Genomic DNA, 21,345 nt, shown 5'->3' with positions numbered 1-21,345 from the left:
AACCCAAGGAGTCTCTAAGATTTTAGTTTTTGCAAAGGCAGGGGATACTCCCGATGGAGGAAAAACAGTGACCGACAAGTCAGCTTTGGGGAATACTGCCAGCCTCGGAGAAAAGGGGTACAACTAGCAGAGTGGCATTGGATAGAGGATCCGGAAAAGCAGTAACGGGCTTATTTAGATTCTATCACTGGTTTATCTTTTCCACTGGTATCATTACTACAAGTGCAGACCCAAAGTGGCATGGCAATGGCCTATGGAAGTGGAGAGATCAGGTTTAAATCTAGTCTCTTTACTTAATATCTTTGTGATCTTAGGAAATTACTTCACCTCAGTCTCGTTATTTTTAAATACAGACAGAAGCTATCTTGGAAGGACATGTGTTTTTAAATAAGAACTGTATGTACCCTGATACATGTTGTATAGAATACAGAGCTCTAGTTCTTGCCTGCCTCACATACCTTCTTTAATAGTCCTCATTTATTCCTTTTAGAAAAGCCACTGCGCCATGTCTGCCCTGGTGGCTTCTGATGAGCTGACTCACCCCTTGGCAACCCAGGTGAACATGTGACACTGCTCTGGCTAATGAGACCATCACAAACCCTTGGCCATGTGACCTAATTAGAACCAGTTCCAGGCTTTTGTTAGAGCTTTTGAAGAGAGTGTTCTTTTTTGTGGAGTTACTAAGCTGTAGGATGTTAGGTTAGTGCTACTGGTGGCTATTTTTGCCATCGTGTGGGAAGGGCCAACCTCCCAATGCAGCTAGATTGAGTGAAAATAGCACCCAAAATGGAAAAGGACTATATCCTGATGATGACATTGTAGGTACTGGGTCCTTCAATGTTAAAATCAGATTCTCTCTCTCTCTCTCTCTCTCTCTCTCTCTCTCTCTCTCTCTCTCTCTCTCTCTCTCTCTCTCTCCTTTTTTCCCTCCCTTCTTCCTCCTCCCTCCCTCCTCCCTCCCTCCCTCCCTCCCTCCCTCCCTCCCTCCCTCCCTTCCTCTCTTCCTCTCTCTCTCTCTCTCTCTCTCTCTCTCTCTCTCTCTCTCTCTTTCTTTCAACTAGTTTCTGATGCATTTTGGTCACCTTGACTTGAAGGGTCTCTTACTAACCTAGCAGGTATTCAATAAAGGCCACCCATTATTTAATTACTGATATCATCATCTTATTTCTGAGACAGAGGCTTAGAGGTGACAAAAAAGGAGCTTAAGGAAAAAATCATGGGTGGGGATGAGAGAGAGTTGAAAGTCAATTATACTGTGTTAGATGTAAGGGAGATACTGGTTAACTGGTAATTTAAGAGGAGCTAGTAATATGCAAAAAATGTTGTAAATTGAGGACTGTCCATATGGTAATTTATGGAATCATAACCTTTTAATTACTATATACTTTTCTGATGTATTATTAAATGTTTTTTCAAGAAAAAAATGCCCTAAACCCAATTAAAAACAAAGTAAATAATTTTCTCTATCCAATATAATAACTAAAAATTCCTGTAGTAATAACAGACCAGGCATGAATTTAAAATAGCAAATTCATGTATGACTCTTCATGTAGGCCCAATAAAGAAGGAATATGTACCTTTTTAATTTTGTTATTATTTTTTATTTTTTAATATATTTTTATTGATTTTAGAGAGGAAGGAAGAGGAGAAGAGAGAGATAAAAACATCAATGATGAGAAAGAATCATTGATTGGCTGCCTCCTGCACATTCCCCACTGGGGATGGAGCCACAGTCCAGGCATGTGCCCTTGACCAGAATCGAACCTAGGACCCTTCAATCTGCAAGCTGACACTCAATCCACCCAGCCAAACTGGCTAGGGCTATGCACCTTTTTAAAAAGAGAGAACAAGTTGTTTTTATATGGTCCACTAGAGATTTTTAAAGGATAAATTTCTACATTCCGTAATTAACAAACTTATTCATTCTCACTACAGATCTAAAATACCTCCTTTTATTGTCACTACACTGTCACAATGTCAAAAGGATATTTCCTCGCATGGTGCTAGTGAGTCATCTGTAATTTTAAGAACATGAGGAGGGAGAAGTTTTCTGTAATAAAGAGTGGGTGAAGAATTTGAATGCATAGCTGAATGGTACAAAGTCAACCCAAGCTATGAAAAGTAACTTGCGAAAAAAAATCCCATAAAGTGGGGAGGGGGGAGGTGAGTTCACAAGTTCAAATGTGCCTTGCCACACAACCACAGTACATAAGCAAATAAAAGAGATCGAACCCTGAATGCTGTTCTGAAGAACTGGACGGGAGCTCACCTGGCATGGGGAATTCTATGACGGCATTCTGATAGCACTCTTTTTCCTTTGTTCTTACTTTGGACTTCCGAAGGCTTAAAACATCTGAGGGTCTGGAAAGTCCCTAATGCTTCCATGCACCAGTAGTGCTCATGAAATGGTTGCTACGATTTCTTCAGTTGCTACTACAGTGTCACTGATCATGAATTAAACTACTTTAACAATTTCAGTAAAATTTTTAACATTATGTAATTTGCACACTTTAAACTGGAGCAAAGAAGATAAAAATATGTGGGCATGTGCCATCTGGAAATACACCATCAGCAGTGACAATTCCATAAGCTCACTGAAAAATTGTCTTTGTAGAAGATGGCAGAGAGCTTAGCGTCATTTGTATTTCTTACACAATACATTCCATATATGCTGCATATATGTAATTTAATCAAATGTATAAAAGAAAAGAGATTCTGCAACCATTGTTATAGTAGTATTGCTTTGTTTATTCTAGCTAGTATTAAGAAAGAAACTAGAAACTGTGTATTGAAAAGAATGACACCTTCATTATTGTACTTGAGAAAAATCTTAGGAAAGTCACTGTCCTAACTGAGGTTTGCATACTCCAACTCACTCAGGCAATACAATTCACATCCTCCATACCAGCAATAGTGGGAAATATCATTCTAAGAAGCATTTTCTCTAGTGACATTTTCACAATTAGACTCTATAGCTATGCCAGTGTGTTGCATTGTTTTAATGATCACTCTCCCAATCTCAGGTATTCAAGCCACTAAAATAAAATTAGTCATCAAATATCAAAAGAAAAATTTATTATGTTTGAAAGGTTATTATTTTGCTAAGCATTCAAACCTTAACCATAGCAAACACATTCAGAATTTAAGATTATTCCTTCATATAAAATAATACAATTATGAAAGAAAATGTAAGACTAGAAAACTGTATAGGCAACTAGAGAAAGTTTTAAAATATGAAAGTGAAAAATAGTGAAATATCAAACACATAACTCAGACAGGTATCCTAAATATACCACGTTGGTTATAAAGGACTTGTCAGAAGTTCCATTTGCATTGCTTTGAATGACTTACATTTGAAGACTCAGTTGATGTCAGCTCAATGTGAAAGCAATGGAAGTGTCTTACCTTGGAGAAAACTCCTTCCTGATAACAATATTTTTCTTATCAGGTTGTTCTACTTGCTCACTGTGATTTGTCCCAAAATGCCAAAATACTTTTCCTTCCTCACACAATGTGCATTTGAAGATAAGGATAGAAGATGTTAATGGCAAGTTTCAATGTGAACCTAACAAGGTTTATAAGGGTTACATCTTCACAAGAATCTGGCTGACTGAGTCATTTCATCAAAGTTGGTCTTTCACACCCAGGTTTAAGACAGTTCTTTTCAGTATTAAAAAAGGGTTTGCATAATTTTGTCTTTCATCTGCCTTTATATCCTTGACTAAAGGACCAGTACATGAAAATTTGTGCACTAGTAGCAAGGTGGGTGGGGGGGGGGGGAAGGGGAGGGGTAATTCCTCAGCCCAGCCTGCATCCTCACACAGTCTGGGACTCCTCAGGGGATGACCCCCTGCAGGCTTAGGCCTGCTCCTGGGGGAAACGGGCCTAAGCTGGCAGCCAGACATCCCTCTGGCAGCCTGGGAGGCCTCAGGGGATGTCTGACTAACAGCTTAGGCTGGCTCCCGCTGCCTAAGCCATTAGTTGGAATCCTTAGTGCTGCTGAGAAGGCGGGAAAGGCTCCCACCACTGCTGCTACACTCGCAGCCTTCAGCCCAGCTTGTGGCTCAGTGGAACTCCCTCTGTGGGAGTGCACTGACCACCAAGGGGCAGCTCCTGCATGGTGGTCAGTACACGTCATAGAGACTGGTCATTCCTGGTCAATTTGTATATTACCCTTTTATTATATAGGATTATAAATCACTCATTATGAATTAATAATTTTATTTTAGGGCATCCTCTCAAGATAACAAATGTTATCAGTGTGAAACTTTCCTTTAAGTAGGAATGGGGAACCGTTTTTTTGCCAAGGGCCATTTGAATATTTTTTAACATCATTTGCATCATACAAAATTATCAACCTAAAAATTAGCCTGCTACCTAGTCAAACATTTAATTAACTCACCTCCTCATGCCTTTCCCATGACCAGACCAAATGGTTTATCGGGCCTTTCGCAGCCCATAGCCTGAGCATTCCCCACCCCTGATTTAAATGGAAATATTATTAGATTATCTGATTTTCACATGAAGAATCTCTGCTTTTGTCAAACTGCATTAGTTTGGTCTTTATCAAGATATTCATTTGAAAAAGAAAAAAAATTCATTTGTTGTTTTACAAGTAAGGATATAGCATATAAGCTGTAGCTTTAAGAATTTTTAGAAGGCCTTTACTACTGGAGAGATGGGGGCTGGGTGTCTTAGAGTAGCAAAAGGCCTTCTGGGGATTAATCCCCCTAACCCATAATTTGAACAGACTGAATATATCCAATGTCTACAGATAAACTAACACATTCTATGGGGTGAATAAATTTCTGTCTAGAACATAGCAATAACAAAGTACTTTTCAATAAGTTAAAATGTTTAAATAATTTAATTATCTGCATTTTTATTTTTCTCATACAAATAAACTCCTCCTAGTATATTTAATTTGGGCTTTAGCATTTCAGGTGAGATATTAAATTATATTCCAAAGGACTGGTCTTGTCTAATAAAAGGGTAATATGCAAATTGACCATTACTCCAACACACAAGATGACTGCCCCCATGTGGACAAAAGATGGCCACCACAAGATGTCCAGCAGGGGAGGGTACTTGGGGGGGGGGGACCCAGGCCTGCAGGGGAGGGCAGTTGGGGGGAACCAGGCATGCAGGGGAGAGCAGTTAAGGGAGATTATGCTTGCAGGGGAGGGCAGTTGGAGTGAGCCAGGCCTACAGGGGAGGACAGTTAGGGGTGACCATGCCTGCAGAGGAGGACTGTTAGGAGCAATTGGGTTGGCAGGGGAGCAGTTAGGTGTCGATCAGGCTGTCAGGGTAGTAGTTAGGGGGTGATCAGATCAGGCTGGCAGGGAGACAAGCAGTTGGGAGCCAGCAGTCCTGGATTGTGAGAAAGATGTCCAACTGACCGTTCAGGCACTGATTTAGGCAGTAAGGCATCACTCAAGGGGTCCCAGATTGGAGACAGTGCAGGCTGGGCTGAGGGACCCACCCCCTCCCGTCTCCCCCCTCCCTTGTGCACAAATTTTGGACATTGGGCCTCTAGATTAATTATATAGTGAAACTTTTCTTATAATTTGAAAGGCAATTATGAAATGGATAATCTCTTATCTACTAAGATTTGGCAATAAGTAATGTTAAATAGGGAAAAATAAAATCTTTGGAAAATAATTATCTTTTCCTTTAATGTAAAATGGGTAAGCACTTGTTAAAAAGTGTGTTACACTTAAACCAGCTATATCTTGAAACTTAAAAGAAAAAACACACACACACACACACACACAAACACAATGCTAGTCATCCTTTTGTGAGGGTTTGTGTGTTTTTTTTTCTTTAAGCTCTGAAACTATAGCAATGAGAAGTGATTTATAAAACTGTCTCAAATCCACATATTAAAATTGACAAACTTATGCATTTGACAAAGGCTAATTTCATGTTATTAAGAACTGTGTCAACAACAAACAGAGCCTAGTGTATTTTAAGGTCCACGTCCAACTAAAATATTTCATTTGTTTAATTACAATCTTTGTGCCTTATCCTTCTACCAAGAGTTCAAAAATATATTGTGTCAGATGAAAAAGATAAAAAATGTTGCAATTCAAAATCAATACAATAAACATTTTTTATTTTATCTTTTCTGTAGTGAAATAATAGTCTTAATAAAAGATTGGTGAAATAATAGTCTTAATAAAAGATTGGATGCCTAATACAAGATACTTATTTCAAGCATGGATACAGAAAAAGGAGGCATTAAAATATCATTACACGTTCTTCAGAATACTATATTTTTGTTAATTCTTATCAATATAAATATATTTTTACAAAAAATTAAATATTTTTAAAAATTGGAGTTTATATAGCAATGTTCCAGAAATTAACTGATTTATTTATAACAAGAGTTAGAAGTTGAAAACACTGTGGCATCATAGTTTGCTCCATAAGAAATTAATAATAATATTTTTGAAGCCTTTATAATGTGATAACTCCAGGATTTTCGAGTACCGAAAACATACAATTTTATACTAAATATGATCCTGGGGTAGAAATGTTTAGTTCATTAAATTAGCTGCCTATAACTTAAATTTGTTATTAGGTATCTGTGGTGGTGTTTTGGGGACAGCTTCTCCGTCAGTTATGATGTATTTATTTCTCACGTATGTGCATAAACACATGCAAACATGTTTTACTTCTTAAACAGAAGGGTACTTAAGACTGTGCTAATTCAGCCTGTGTTGGTGCTACAACCATCCAGGGTATGCAGTAGGCAATTCACAGCGAAACATGCCTGATAAAAAACACTCACTTTTTTGTTGATGTAGTACGGGTCCAGGTCCTCCAAAGGTTCTGACACCATCCCTGGAGGGATGTCTCCATAAATAAAAGGAAGGTTCCTTCCAGCTTCCAAGTCACTGTTTGGCTTTGGGCCATTTTCATCGTCATCTTTCTTGTCTGGTTTGGGATTCTTGGCTTTTTCTTCTGCAATGCGCCTCTCAATAGCCGCAAGAGATTCTCTGGTGAAGAAGTTGAAGCTGTCAGGTCCTGGTGGTACAAGCACTGTTTGCTCCATCTTGTCATCCTGCACATTTTAATTACCATTTACTCCACATATGAAAGTCCTAAAAAAAAAAAAAAAATGCTGATATTTAAAGGAGATTAAAAGAAGACTTAATAGCTATAAACTCTTACATTAAACACTAGAGTATTGAAATTGTTTCCAATGTAATTGTTAAATGTGAATCTTTTTGTAGTAAGAACATTTAATGTTAGATCTACCATTTTAACAAAGTTTTTAAGTGTGTAAGACAGTATTGTTAACCATAGGCATGAAATCGTACAGCAGACTTTTAGCACTTATTTCAGTTACTTCAGGAGTGAAAAAAAATCACTAATTGGACTTAAATGAGTTTTTTCTTCAGCAAACCCTAATATACTAGAGCAGTGGTCAGCAAACTGTGGCTTGCGAGCCACTTGTGGCTCTTTGGACTCTTGAGTGTGGCTCTTCCACAAAATACCACTGCCTAGGTGTGTTTATTTTGAAGAAGTGGCATTACAAATGTTTAAGTTTAAAAATTTGGCTCTCAAAAGAAATTTGAATTCTTGTACTATTGACATCTGGCTCTGCTGAATAGTGAGTTTGCCGACAACTGTACCAGAGTCTTTGATATAAACTGGAACAGATGTAGACCTGAATAGAAACTCGCCATTTTTCTCTCCCACAGGACCTGGTAACTGCCATTCTACTCTTTGCTTCTATGACCATGGCTTAACAGACATGATTTCTATCTAGGGTTTTATTAAGTGTACTAACCTTGTTTATTCAGTCTTATGCTTTGCAGAGTCAGGAACGGTGCCATAAATTAAGAAAGTCATTCAAGTCTAGCCTTAATTGAAGTACATTTGGCTAAATACCACCATGTCCCTAATGGGCTGTTCACTCCATAAGATGCAGAAATGAGGATGCCCCATGGAGACAATGGGTGAAGTGGAAAGGGAGTTGTCTCTGAGAGGATATAAAACCCAACCTTCTAGAGCAGTGGTTCTAAACCTATCTAATGCCACGACCCTTTATGGGTCCATAAAATTATTTTTGTTAGTATTTCATAACTGTAATTTTGCTACTGTTATGAGTCATAATGTAAATATCTGTGTTTTCCGAGGGTCTTAGGCAACCCTGCTAGTGGTTCTCAACCTGTGGGTCTCGACCCACAGGTTGAGAACCGCTGCTGTAGAGCCTAAGACCATCGGAAAGGTAGTCAGAACACTTTGCTAGAGCCAGCCTTAATGACCAATGAGGCTGTTCTGATTGGGTCTCCATCTATTCTGAGATGTGAGACAACTAAAACTACGATCTGGTCATGTCATTAGCCATGTTGAGCTTGTCATACTTGAACACAAACAGAAAGAGACAACTAAAGACTGGACAAATGCCTTTTATATGACCAAGAATGACAGGAGGACTAAATAGAAAGAAAGTACTAGCATGGGTCATGGTGGAAGATAACTAAAGATGCTGGAGACAGCTGGGTTCTCCTATTTCAGGGGGAGGAAATGACCAGAAAGAAGACAGGATACCACAAGCTCAATAGGAACTGCACTATTTTTCTTCACTAAAGCAATAATAATTTCTTGCTGATACTATAGTCCTATAGTGCTATAGTCCTATTATGAGAACCTGAGGCAAAACTCTCAACTCCAGATAGCAGAGTCAGACTTGATCTGATGCCAGAGGCCAAATCCCAAATGTATTATTTTCAGGCATATTTAATATGAGCTCAAATTTCACAGGTATTATTGAGCCAAAACTTCCCAGAGCCTATGCTACTGCTTGGCCACAAGGTTTATTTGGATACTGCATTAACTCATTAAAGTCAGCAAGCTATGATACAGTTAGTTGCATCTTTTTTTAATATAAGGAATCGCAATAAAATTGTAGCTGTAACTGATCTTTGACAAAGGGACAAAGGCAATATAAAAGAGCAAACATAGCCTTCTCCAAAAAATAGGGCTGGACAAAATGGACCTCCACATGATTTTATATATATACTAGAGCCCAATGCACAAAATTCATGCAAGGGCCTTGGCCCTGGCTCCTGCCCACCTCCGCCACGGCCAAGGGCCACTGCTGCCTCTGCCACAGCCCTCGCCCACTGCGGCTTTGTCCAAAGGAAGGACATCAGAAGGACGTCTGGTCTAATTAGCATATAATGCTTTTATTATTATTGAATACACACACACACACACACACACACACACATGTAGACACAGTTCCTATCACTTTACAAAATTTAACTCAAAATTGATCACAGATCTAAAGGTAAATTTTAGAACTATGAAACTCCTACAAAATAAATTAGGATAAAATTCAAATGATCTTTGGTTTGGCAATGACTTTTTAATGAACACTAAGAGCACAATCTATTAAAGGAATAATTGATAAGCTAGACTTAATTAAAACTAAAAACCTCTGCTCTGTGAATGACAATATCAACTAAACAAAAAGGCAATCCACAGAAAATATTTGCAAAACCAAAGTTGATAAAGGACTCAAATATACAAAGAACCAAAATATACAAAGAACTCTTTTTTAAAATATATATATTGACATATATATATTTTATTAATTTTTTTACAGAGAGGAAGAAGAGGGATAGAGAGTTAGAAACATCGATCAGCTGCCTCCTATACACACCCTACTGGGGATGTGTTGGCAACCTAGGTACCTGCCCTTTATCGGAATTGAACCAGGGACCTTTCAGTCTGCAGGCCGATGCTCTATCCACTGAGCCAAACTGGTTAGGGCCAAAATATACAAATAACTCTTAAAGTACAACAATAATAAAACAAAGAAATTAATTTAAAAACCAGGCCAAAGCCCTAAAAAATACCTCATCAAAGAAGACAGATGTTAAATAAATATATGAAAAGATGCTCCACATCATATGTCATCAGGGAAAAGCAAATTAAAACAACTACATACCTAATAAAATGGCCAAAATCCAGAACACTGACACCACCACATGCTGACAGGGGTGTGGCTCATTCGCTGTTACTGGGAATGCAATACCAACACTGAATGCTAGTCACTATTGAAGACAGTGTGGTATTTTCTTACAAATGAAAACTTACTCTTACCATACCATCCAGCAATTGCCCTCCTTGATATTTACCCAAATGAGCTGAAGACTTATGTCCTAAAAAACCTGCACATTGATGTTTATAGCAGTTGCATTCAAAATTGCCATAATTAGAAGCAACCAAGATGTCCTTCAGTAGATGCATGGATACAGGCAAAGGAATATTATTTAGTGCTAAAAAGGAATGAGCTATCAAGCTATGAGCCACATGGAGGAAAACAAATGCATATTCCTAAGTGGAAGAAGTCAATCAATCTGGAAAGGATGCATACAGTCTGATTCCAACTCTATGACATTCGGAAAAAGGCAAACCTATGAAGACAATAAAAAGATCAGTGGTTGCCAGGGCTTGGGGAAGGGAAGGATGAATAGCAAAGGCACAGAGGACTTTTAGAGTAGTGAAATTTTTCTGTATGATACTGTAATGGTGGGTACAGGCCATTATGTATTTCTCCAAATCCATAGAACATTCAATTCCAAGAGTGAACTCTAATGTAAATTATGAACTTTGAGTGATAATGAAGTGTCATTGTAGGTTCTTTGATATAACAAATGTGACATTCTGGAGTGCTGTGGATGGTGGATGGTACTTTTGTGGGGCTGGGCATGTATAGGAACTCTAACTCCTACTCATTTTTGCTATGAACCAAAAGAAGGCTATTTAAAGGGGGAAAATACATTTGATGAAAATTTTATGAAAAAAATGTGTGTGTGTGTTTTTAAGTTTTGAATAAACTAAAAAGAAATATAAATGGATGAAAAGGAACATCTTATTCTTGGATAAAAATACAATATAATAAAGATATGAAACTTTCCTAAATTGATGAATGATTTAATATGGCCCCTACAAAAATAGCAAAATATTTAGAACTATACAAACTTATTTGAAATTTCATAGGGAAAATCAACCAAACAAAAATAACCAGAAAATTCTTAAAATAAACTCTGACTTAAAATTCCTCTTTATTGTAGAAGCCATGGTAAATCAAAGTGTTTAAAATTTCCAAAAAATAAATTAATATATTTTTCAATGATTTATTTAAGTTTAGTTTTATCACATTATAATGTAATAATATAATTTATACCATTTCTATTTGTAGAATTTATTTAATTTTCTTTTTGTCCTAATTGAGGTTGATTTAAAAAAAATAATTTTATTGATTTTTTACAGAGAGGAAGAGAGAAGGATAGAGAGTTAGAAGCATTGATGAGAGAGAATCATCAATCAGCTGCCTCTTGCAGCCCCCCCCACTAGCTATGTGCCCGCAACCAAGGTACATGCCCTTGACCAGAATTAACTCAGGACCTTTCAGTCCACAGGCCAACGCTCTATCCACTGAGCCAAACCAGTTTTGGCTTGAGGTTGTTTTTTAAATGATTTCCCAGAACACAGAAAATAAGATTATTATTTGTCTTAAAAATATAGAGTTTAATATATTTCAATTCAACTTACCTTTTCTTTTCTTTTTGATTGGGATAATTTGTTGGTTCTTATTTTTTTTTTTAAAGACTATATAAATCTTCCTATTTATTTATTTATTTATTTTTAGATTCTTTATTGTTTAAAGTATTATACACATTACTACATATGTCTCCTTTTTTCCTCAGTGACCTCTCCCCAGTTACCAACACCCTCCAACATATACCTTAATCCCCCTCGTGTCTGTGTCCATTAATTTATCCTTTTTCTTATCTTACTCAGAGATTCTATATCTGTACATATTTTTATTCTAATTGATTTATTATGAGTTAAAATAGGTGAATTCAAGTCTATTTTTAATGTGTTCCTATTTATTTTCATAGTTTCTACACTTTTTGTTTTATAAATGTGAATGCTATGTTATCTGGAATGTAGATATTGCTTATGATTCAATCTTTGGAATAAATTAAACCTTTTACTACCTTACATAGTCCTTGTATCACTTTTTGTAATTTCTTTCCTCTAAAGACAACTCTGCCTATTACCATAAAATGACTTCTACTTTGTTCTCTTTGCATTTTTCTGGTAGGTTTTGTCCATTTATTTGGTTTCATCTTTTCTATTTCACTGCTTTAGTGCTTGCATTCACATGTATATGCTTAGATTTTATATAAATGGTCCTGTATATGCAAATATATAGGATCATTGTGATCAATTTGTGCCTTTAAAGGGAATTCCATATTGGAGATCATTGTCCATAAAGTTATGTAGATGGAACAGAAACATTTTACTAAAAGCCTACTTATTGTCCCGAAATAGTCAAATTATGAAAGCCCTCTATGCAAATCTTCCTAATCACTGGCTATCAGTGCCAACTAGAGAAGTAAATAACCAGGAAGCTAGAAGAAAAAATTTTACACTAGCAAATATGATCACTTCAAATATAGCATATAAAATTATAAAATAATTCAAATACTGGAATAACATTTATATGTGAGCAATTTAACCCATATTATAATGATATCACATTGAGGTTAATGGAAGTGTTTTTTCAACTCTACGTATATCTTATATTCAAATAGTTTTAAAAATAAACCTTGTGTTACAGTAATTACAATAATAAAATTTTTAAATATAGATTTCCTATGGAATATCTTAAAAATGTTAAATGTAATGAATATTAACACCTTGTCTGTAACATTATAGAAAGAATTCTGAATTATATTTAAAATCTGTACATACTTTGCTAAAAAATACAGAAATAAATCATGAGTTTTCTATCTATATTATACCTCTCTCTTTTTAAAAAATATATTTTTGTTGATTTCAGAGAGGAAGGAAGAGGGAGAGACAAATAGAAATACCAATAATAGGAGAGAATCATTGACTGGCTTCCTCCTGCAACGTGGTCATATGCCCTGACTGGGAATCAAAACAGGACCTCTTTTTTCCTAAGACTCTTAACCGCTGAGCCATGCTGGCCTGGCATACCTCACTCTTAGTGTAAATTTTTTTACCGAATACTTAAATAGTCCTAATTTCTGAAACTATATCTCATTAGACATGGGAGAGAAGAACCTCACAGAATCTGTAGTTTTGTCTTTCACCTTTCTCTGTTCATGAGAAGAAGCATTGAAATATGTGAAAAGCAACATAACTCTTTTGGTGAGAAAATACTTTGACATATTTCCCTTATGAATAATGACAGGCACTTAGACAAAATAAAAAGAGAACAGAGAGAGAGAGAGAGAGAAGACTAACCACTAGTAACAATAGCTAGAAACAAACAAAATAAATACATAAAAGGAAGTATATGTTAACAGACAGTAAATCTGAAAGAACAACAGAAGGATGCTGGGAATAAGGAGTGTAGTGGGCAATAGAAAAATGATAATTTTTTAAAAAAGAAAGACAAACAAAGCTAAAGTAGAAACCAATGAGAAAAGAACTCCTAAAGAAGAAAAAATAATCCAAAAGAAAATAAATGTAAGCCAGAGGCTGTGGGGAAAATTTTTTTATTAATAAGCGAAGTAGAATTTGTGAATGGAAAGAACTAGTAAAGTAAAGCGATATTATGACCAATATTACTTAATACGGGTGAAAGAAGAATAAAAGGAGGACATTTATTAGAATGTGCAAATAATAAATAAAAGCAACAATACATTCTGGTGATATAAAACTGATGTAAAAGAGGAGGTGCTGAGTCAGTAGCATTAGAATGATATTTTATTATACTACACCTTTGCAGGGGATTTGCCAGATCTAAAAGTTACTAATGATAATGCTCTGCATCTCTTCTAAAACTTTCCTATTTCATTCCATACATTATTATAATCAATATTTTAGTCTGGATGAGGTTTTTGCTTCTGGATACCTTATATCTCTCTTTCACAGCAATTATACATGTATTACATGATGGACTTGAGTAAGCATCTATCACAGACAAAGACTTTATTCTGAGGTGGCTGGGTGAGCAATATGGTTTTGGTTATCCTCTTAGCATAGATGGAGAAGCTTCGTTTAACATAAGCATGACTACTGAGGTCTCACAGTTCCAACTGCTTTGGGCATCTGTATTTTTTCACCCACAAATATATCTATAATAGCTCAGAATGGAGTATTTCATTTGCATTGTGGCATTTCACACAAAGGTCTTAATCTTATAAATGCTTTGGTACTTAAAGAAATATGGCCATTTATATATTAATTACTATTCTACTTTTTTGGGGGAGTACCTCTGGCCATGACTACTCACACCTAACTCTGGAGTTTGGTTAACAGTCCCTTTGGGTTTTCACACAAAGCTACACTCCCCAAGCACACCTCTATGAGGTTATAAGGTGATATTCAGTTACATATCTGTCTTAGTCTTCAGTTTAATTGCTGTCTTTGTTCAGAATCCATGTGAGAAAGAGGGATGGTCTTACATGTTGCCCTTAAGAGATTTTCAACATCCATGACTTTGCATTCTGATGCCATTGTGGATTTAGTAACATAACCAGTAACATTTCATGGGAATTGTTTTTGTTTGTTTAACAATGTTCTTACCTTCCATGCTGTTGTTAAAACCTAAAAGTGATTCCCTCGCTCCATCCCTCTTCCCCAACAATGCTGAGATAATCATTTCATCTTTTGATCCAAGCTTCTACTGATGCTATTGTAATCTATTAGGATATTGCTATTATTTAATGCCTTATATGACCCTGCAAGAAATTTACAAGGAAAAAAATTGACTGGTTGATGAGTCTCAGAATGTCATGGGTTATAGCTTTTAAGTGCTTCTTTTCTGACAAGAGTATATATATAACTTGTAATGTACTGTAATCGTATTCTGATGTTGATGTGGAGCAGGTCATTAGAGTTTACAACACAGGCTTTCCGAAGAGGAGATTTAGTTTGCTTCAACCTTTGAACTTCTGAAATGTTAAATAAATTAGTTTAAGAAACTCAGACAAAGATAAGTAAATCATAAAATCAAGAAATAGCAAACATTGAAAGCAAAGTTAGAGAGCATCTAATCCAGTCCCCTCACTTAACAGAGAACAAAGTGACATTTCTTTGTTTAAAATTAATGTGCTTCCTACCTCCAAAATAAATATGTGATTTGTCCAGGGTCACACAGCTTATTAATGATAAGACTGGAATCAGAACTTTTATTTCCTGATTCCCAAACGAGTGCCTGCCAGTTTCTAATAATCCATAATAATAAAAGTATAATATGCTAATTAGACTGCGCAGCTGAATGACCTTCCGGATGTCATTCCAGATGTCCTTCCTGGTGAAGTTGCTGCAGCAGGGGTTGAGGCACAGGTAGTTAGGGGTGATCAGGCAGGCAGGTATGTGAGTAGTTAGGGGTGATCAGGCAGGCAGGCAGAGTGCTTAGGTGTGATCAGGCAGGCAGGTAGAGTGGTTAGGGGTGATCAGGCAGGCAGGTGTGTGAGCAGTTAGAAGCCAGTGGTTCCGGATTGAGAGAGGGATGTCTGACTGGGATTGGGCCTAAACCAGCAGTTGGACATCCCCTAAAGGGTCCCGGATTGTGAGAGGGTGCAGGCCAGGCTGAGGGACCCTTCAACCCCCCTCTCCCCACCATGTACAAATTTTGTGCACTGGGCCTCTAGTTCTGAAATAATTTTCAAGTTCTAAAATGACTATAAACTTAAATAAAATATATGCAAATATAACACAGTAGCCATATTAAACTACTATTCACTCAATAAATTGTATTCCTTGTAGAAACACAAAACAAATCTAGTAAATGAAGTATTTTGGCATAAATAGAAACAATCTTTAAAAATCTGAAAAAAACAAGAGACCAAAATAAATGCTCATAATTTTTGAATTTATAAATTGTATTATACAGGTTTGAAACTTGACGAACTATATTACCACAGTCAATTTATATTTTATTTCTAAAACTAAAAAATTTTGGTAAACCTGGTTATTTTTAGTTATCAATTGAGCAAATCACTTTATGTAATTCACCTGTCCCACTTAATCTTCCCAAAGGTTTCCTAACACCAAAGTTATAACATAGTCATACAATATTTATGGATCTTGACCACCTTATACTATATCATTTGAAGCGGGAAAAAGTCATATATCTGCAATTCTATCTTTAAAAGGGCTTGATTTTCACACTGAGGAGAAAATAGACTCCTGCTAAAATGACTGCCAGCTCCTTGTAGAGTTCCTCTCCTATTCTGGGACACACACCATCTGGACATGACAAATCATGGAGAAGTATTTTTGAGATCCTTTTGTGATGTTTCTGCCACCCACTTTACAAAAGACTGCTACTGCCACTAATAACAAAAATGACCAGGTGCGATGTTATTCTTACAGTTGAGATCTCACATAACTCTTTTTTAACACCCAAGGAAGAAATTGCTGTCCATAAAATTTCACAAGCCTAGGAAATATTGCTTTATAAATTTCTTTTTTTAGAAATAATTTAGTTTACTATGTTTGTGATATGTATTTCATTTGGTTTAATCATAATATCTATATTTAGTATTACAATTGGGATTAACTAAACAACATTTTTCATACCTGTGTTAAAAACATTTTTATTCTTTAATAACTTTATTGTCCACCCTTAAGTTTTCATGGCACATGCAGATTACATTTAAAATAAGGTCACATAACTAACATATGTCTACCACTTCATTTGTGTTTTTTTAAGAGCATTTTCCAGGAGATTCTAATAATAAATTACAAACTACAAAATTCACTCAGTCTATGACTGCCTTTGCCAATCCAATATCTATAAAATGCATTGTTCAAATTGACCACATAATTAATTACTCTGTTGAATAGATGGTCTATATTAACTTCAGATACTAATGCAAAGTTAACATAAATAGCATGATAAAAAGTGCCTTATAGCAAACTAAAATAAAACACTGCATTCTAGGCATATTTAGAATCAAGAAATATATAACACATCACTTTTATTAATAAAATTGTGCAACCCGGGGCACTGTATAGCTATTGAATTAAATGTTTAGAAAACCATAATGGGATCTAACATTCCAGCCACATCAGTTGAAGTTAACTTTGAATATAATCCCAGTTTAGGAATATGTTTGAGGCAGTATGTAATGAATTTTTAAAAATGCACAATCCCACCTGATTAGCATGGCTCAGTGGTTGAGTGTTGACCTATGAACCAGGAGGTCACGGTTTGATTCCTGGTCAGGGCACATGCCTGGGTTGCAGGCTAGATTCCCAGTGTGGAGAGTGCAGAAAAGGGCCAATCAATGATTCTCTCTTATTGATGCTTCTATCGCTCTTTCCCTCTCCATTCCTCTCTGAAATCAATAATAAAAATATATTTTAAAAAATACCTAGGCCCACTCAAATTAGTTCCCATATTGTGCTAGACTATGTATGGTCCTGTAGCCCATAGGTTTGTTCTCTTGCTCCACACAGAACTTTCTTATGCAAATTTAATTCTAATAGATATTATCCCGTCTTTAATTCTATTTTCCTTGCCATATGGTAAATTTTATTTGGCAAAATAATTCATTGGGTCCAGTTTTATGTGCAATTACTATTTTCAGATTATGCCTTCAACTATACCATCGGATTGTTTCCTGAACTCCGGAAACCACTCAACCCAGTAAGACATAACTTGCACTTAAGTAAAATGATGCTTTGACAGTATGAGGTACTGAGATATATGTGTCCTACATTTAGACTGAGAGCCTTAGCCATTAGAAAATCATTATGTGGTGGCATAGTTTACTGAAATATAAATTTGTGTGTGCTGTGCTTATAATTTTTCCTTTATCAGTTCAAGCAAATTGAATTATGAGGTTTCTAATACCTCATTTTTTGAAGGTATATCTGGAGGAAAGGAAAAATGAAATCACAGGGCAAATCAAATTAACTAATTTCATATGGCCTCAAAATGTGTAAATAATGATGTTTATACTAATGACTTTGGCTTCCATTTTTAACAAATCTCACATAGACAATTTTGAAAATCCAGTTCCTGGCATGGATCATATGTTTGCTCACATGTTAGTTGGTATGGTTTATTTTATTACTAGAGGCCTTGTGCGAGAAATTTGTACACGGGGGGAGAGAGGGTTGTCCCTCAGCCCAAACTGCACCCTCTCCAATCTGGGACATCCCTCTCACAATCCAGGACAGCTGGCTCCCAACTTCTCGCTTGCCTGCCTGCCTGATCATCCCCCAACCACTCCCTTGTCAGCCTGATTGATGCCTAACTGCTTTCCTGCTGGCCCAATTGCCACTAACTGCCCTTCCCTGTTGGCCTTGTTGCCCCTAACTGCCCTCTCCTGCAGGTCTGATCCCCCCCCCAACTGCCCTCCCCTGCAGGCCTGGGTCTCCCCACCCCCCACAACTGCCCTCCCCTGCTGGCCATCTTGTGGCAGCCATATTGTGTCCTCATGGGGGCAGCCATCTTTGACTACCTAAGGGCCGCCATCTTGTGTGTTAGAGTGATGGTCAATTTGCATATTACCTCTTTATTATATAAGATAAAATTTATCAATATGAGATTATCCTCAAAGGTTTGGGTAGTGCATCTTTCTACATCAATGACTTTTCTCCTTTGTTGATTTTATCACTTCATGCTTGCCTTGATAGGTCTGATACATGCATATTTCACAAGGAAAGAGTGAGAAGGTAATTTCAGATGACTATGGATAAAACTGCTAAACCTAAACAGCCATATAACAAGAAAAATACTCTTAAACATCTATGGGCATCATAAACCTAAATATATTTTTGAGAGATAAGGCAATTATATTTCCCCTTCAGTCTTAGAGGTGATATAATAACTTTCTATCAAAAGCATAAGGACAAGTAGGAATCGGCAACACTTAACTCTCGTTACACACAGTCAGGCCATAAAGTCTTCCCTAGTTACACAGTTGACAGCTTACACAGTTGACTTGGACAATACAGATTTTAACTGCTCAAGGCCACTAATACATGATTTTTTCAATATAATACAGTATATAATACATATAACATATAAAATCTGCGTTGATCAACTGTTTATTGTAAGGCTTCCTATTAACAGAAAGTTATTCATAGTTAAGTTTTGGAGGAGTCAAAAGCTATACATGTGTTTCTGACTGCATGGAGGGTTAATACACCTAATCCCTCATAATTCAATTTTATTATTTCTACCACTCACTATGCAGAGACAGATATTTTCTTATAAAATGTAACTATATTGTACACTGAACATAGCTACAAAAATTTTTTTACCTCCCCTACCACCCAGAAGAGTAATATGTACCAAATATTTTGGTTCATTGGACAATTATTCATTAAAATTCATCTTTTAAACAAAATCCTATATTCCCAAACCTAATATTTTATATTATCTACTGGCTCATTCATATTTCTATTTGCCATCCTTAATCAAATAATTCAAGCTTAAGATTTCATGATTTTAAGAGTTGTGCTTAAGATAACACAATTTACCAAACTACATTTACATTCTTTTTCAGCTACTAGCACTTTATTGCACCATAGGCTGCATGAAACAGATGTCAGGACATAATGAGCTAGCCTGCATTATATTTTTGTTTTTTTTAATCCCCTCCTGAACGATGATTCTAATGGAAAAGAGAACGAAACAGCTGACTAACTGACGGGGCAAGTTATACAATGCAGAGTTCTGAAGCTCATACCAATGCGGCACAGAGGCTGCAGCGAGGCTGCAAATAAAACCGTGCCTGGAGAAGCACTGCTTGTTTTCAACTGAGAAAAAAAAAAGGCATGTCTTTTCCTTTCCTTTCTTTTTTTTTTTTTTTTTTTTTTTTAACTCACATAACTAATCTAACATCACTGGCTATAAGGAAAGGTATTTACCTTAGGAAATTGTTTAGAAGGTTTTTGAAATTAGAGACATAGAACTTTTAAATATTTTAATTTATTACTCAAAGCAGAGGGGCCTTACAGGAGAGACTTTGATGCTATTGATTTGAATAAAGAAATGAGTGCTAAACTTATTGTGGGTTTAATTTAGTTTGAGGTTCATTTTAGAAACGGCTATAAAAACACAGGGATTGAATAGCGCTGGTAGAGGCATTAACTGAGCTGCAGAGAAGGGGCTGACTGGCCTGTTACATGTGCAGGCATTACTCAGCACTTTAGACATTTTCACAAACTGGTCAATCTTGCCAGCTGCACAAGCAAGTTGAGACCCTTTTTACTGCTGCTTCATTGCTTGTTTTTCCACCAAAGGAAGAAAAGACAACTTGAGCATTAAGGAAAAAGGCAAATTGTGCAACTATTCAATAAGAACTAAACCAACTCAATCTCTTGTGTCCTATATTCTCCTCCAACTCCCCTAGAAATATACCTATAATCATCCTGTCTGTCACATTAGAGAACCAAAATGTGTGCAGCACTATGCTCGGTAAATGGGTTTTTTGTTTTTGTTTTTGTTTTTTAAATGAATGAATGAATGAATAATCAATGGCGTATCCTAGGCAATCTGCTTAATACACAGGTCATAAGACAGCAACATCACTATCCTAGACTCCTATCTCATTCTGACACACATGCTATCACTAAACTAAGAGAACTAAAACATATGGCCACAATGAAAATGTTTAGAGTTTCATTCAGATAAAAATTCTCCTTTCTTTGAAATCCAAGGCTGTAACATAAAAATTTAATTAAAGGAATATTTTTATATTTGTGAACCAAAATTTTATGGCATGTTGATTATTGTTTTTCTAATAAACTCTGAACTTTGAGGATATAAAAATCACCTGGAGAGCTCTTTGAAAATGCACAGTCTAAGGTCCCACCCCAAGGTGTTGTTTTAGAGCTCTGAAGTTGGGTCTAGAAACTGTCCTTAAAACACCTGTCCAGGTAATTAGGATATAGGGCTTGTACTTTATCAATAGGCAAATAATGGACTGGGTAAACCTCTTTAACAAATATCAAAAATAAGCTTTTGATATATAAGGAATTAAGTTAATTCGTGCAAGTATTATTTTGTTGATTAATGACAAATTCATGATTCAATTCATTAAAATGTAGGAAGGAATCAATTTTAACCTAGAGTGGGCATGTGCCCTGACCAGGAATGGAACCGTGAATAGGTTGATGCTCAACCACTGAGCCACACTGGCCAGGCCTGAGGCTTATTTTTCTTAACCATGAAAATTCAGTGATACAAGCAAAGGACTTAGAATGAGAATATGTTGGTTCACATTTCGGTTGTAATTCTTTAAAAAAAATTGTTACATTAAAATCATCTCTTGACTTCCCTCAGCTTCAATGCCATCATTTATAAAACATGAA

General features: G+C 36.2%; 1 protein-coding gene across 4 annotated transcripts in view; it reads right to left on the bottom strand.

The window, feature by feature from the left end:
- Window positions 1-21,345, bottom strand: part of LOC118709625 (sodium channel protein type 1 subunit alpha) — a 101,245-nt gene that overhangs the window by 67,174 nt on the left and 12,726 nt on the right. For all 4 annotated transcript variants that reach the window (XM_045575272.1, XM_036421859.2, XM_045575273.1 and 1 more), the window contains exon 2: window positions 6,794-7,106. In XM_045575272.1, coding sequence (XP_045431228.1) covers window positions 6,794-7,057 — 264 coding nt within the window. In that variant the 5' untranslated portion in view covers window positions 7,058-7,106. The remainder of the gene's footprint in view (window positions 1-6,793; window positions 7,107-21,345) is intronic.

Source organism: Pipistrellus kuhlii, unplaced genomic scaffold, assembly GCF_014108245.1.
Source record: "Pipistrellus kuhlii isolate mPipKuh1 unplaced genomic scaffold, mPipKuh1.p scaffold_m20_p_7, whole genome shotgun sequence".
NCBI classification, from domain to species: domain Eukaryota; kingdom Metazoa; phylum Chordata; class Mammalia; order Chiroptera; family Vespertilionidae; genus Pipistrellus; species Pipistrellus kuhlii.
This window is presented reverse-complemented; position numbering and strand designations above follow the sequence as displayed.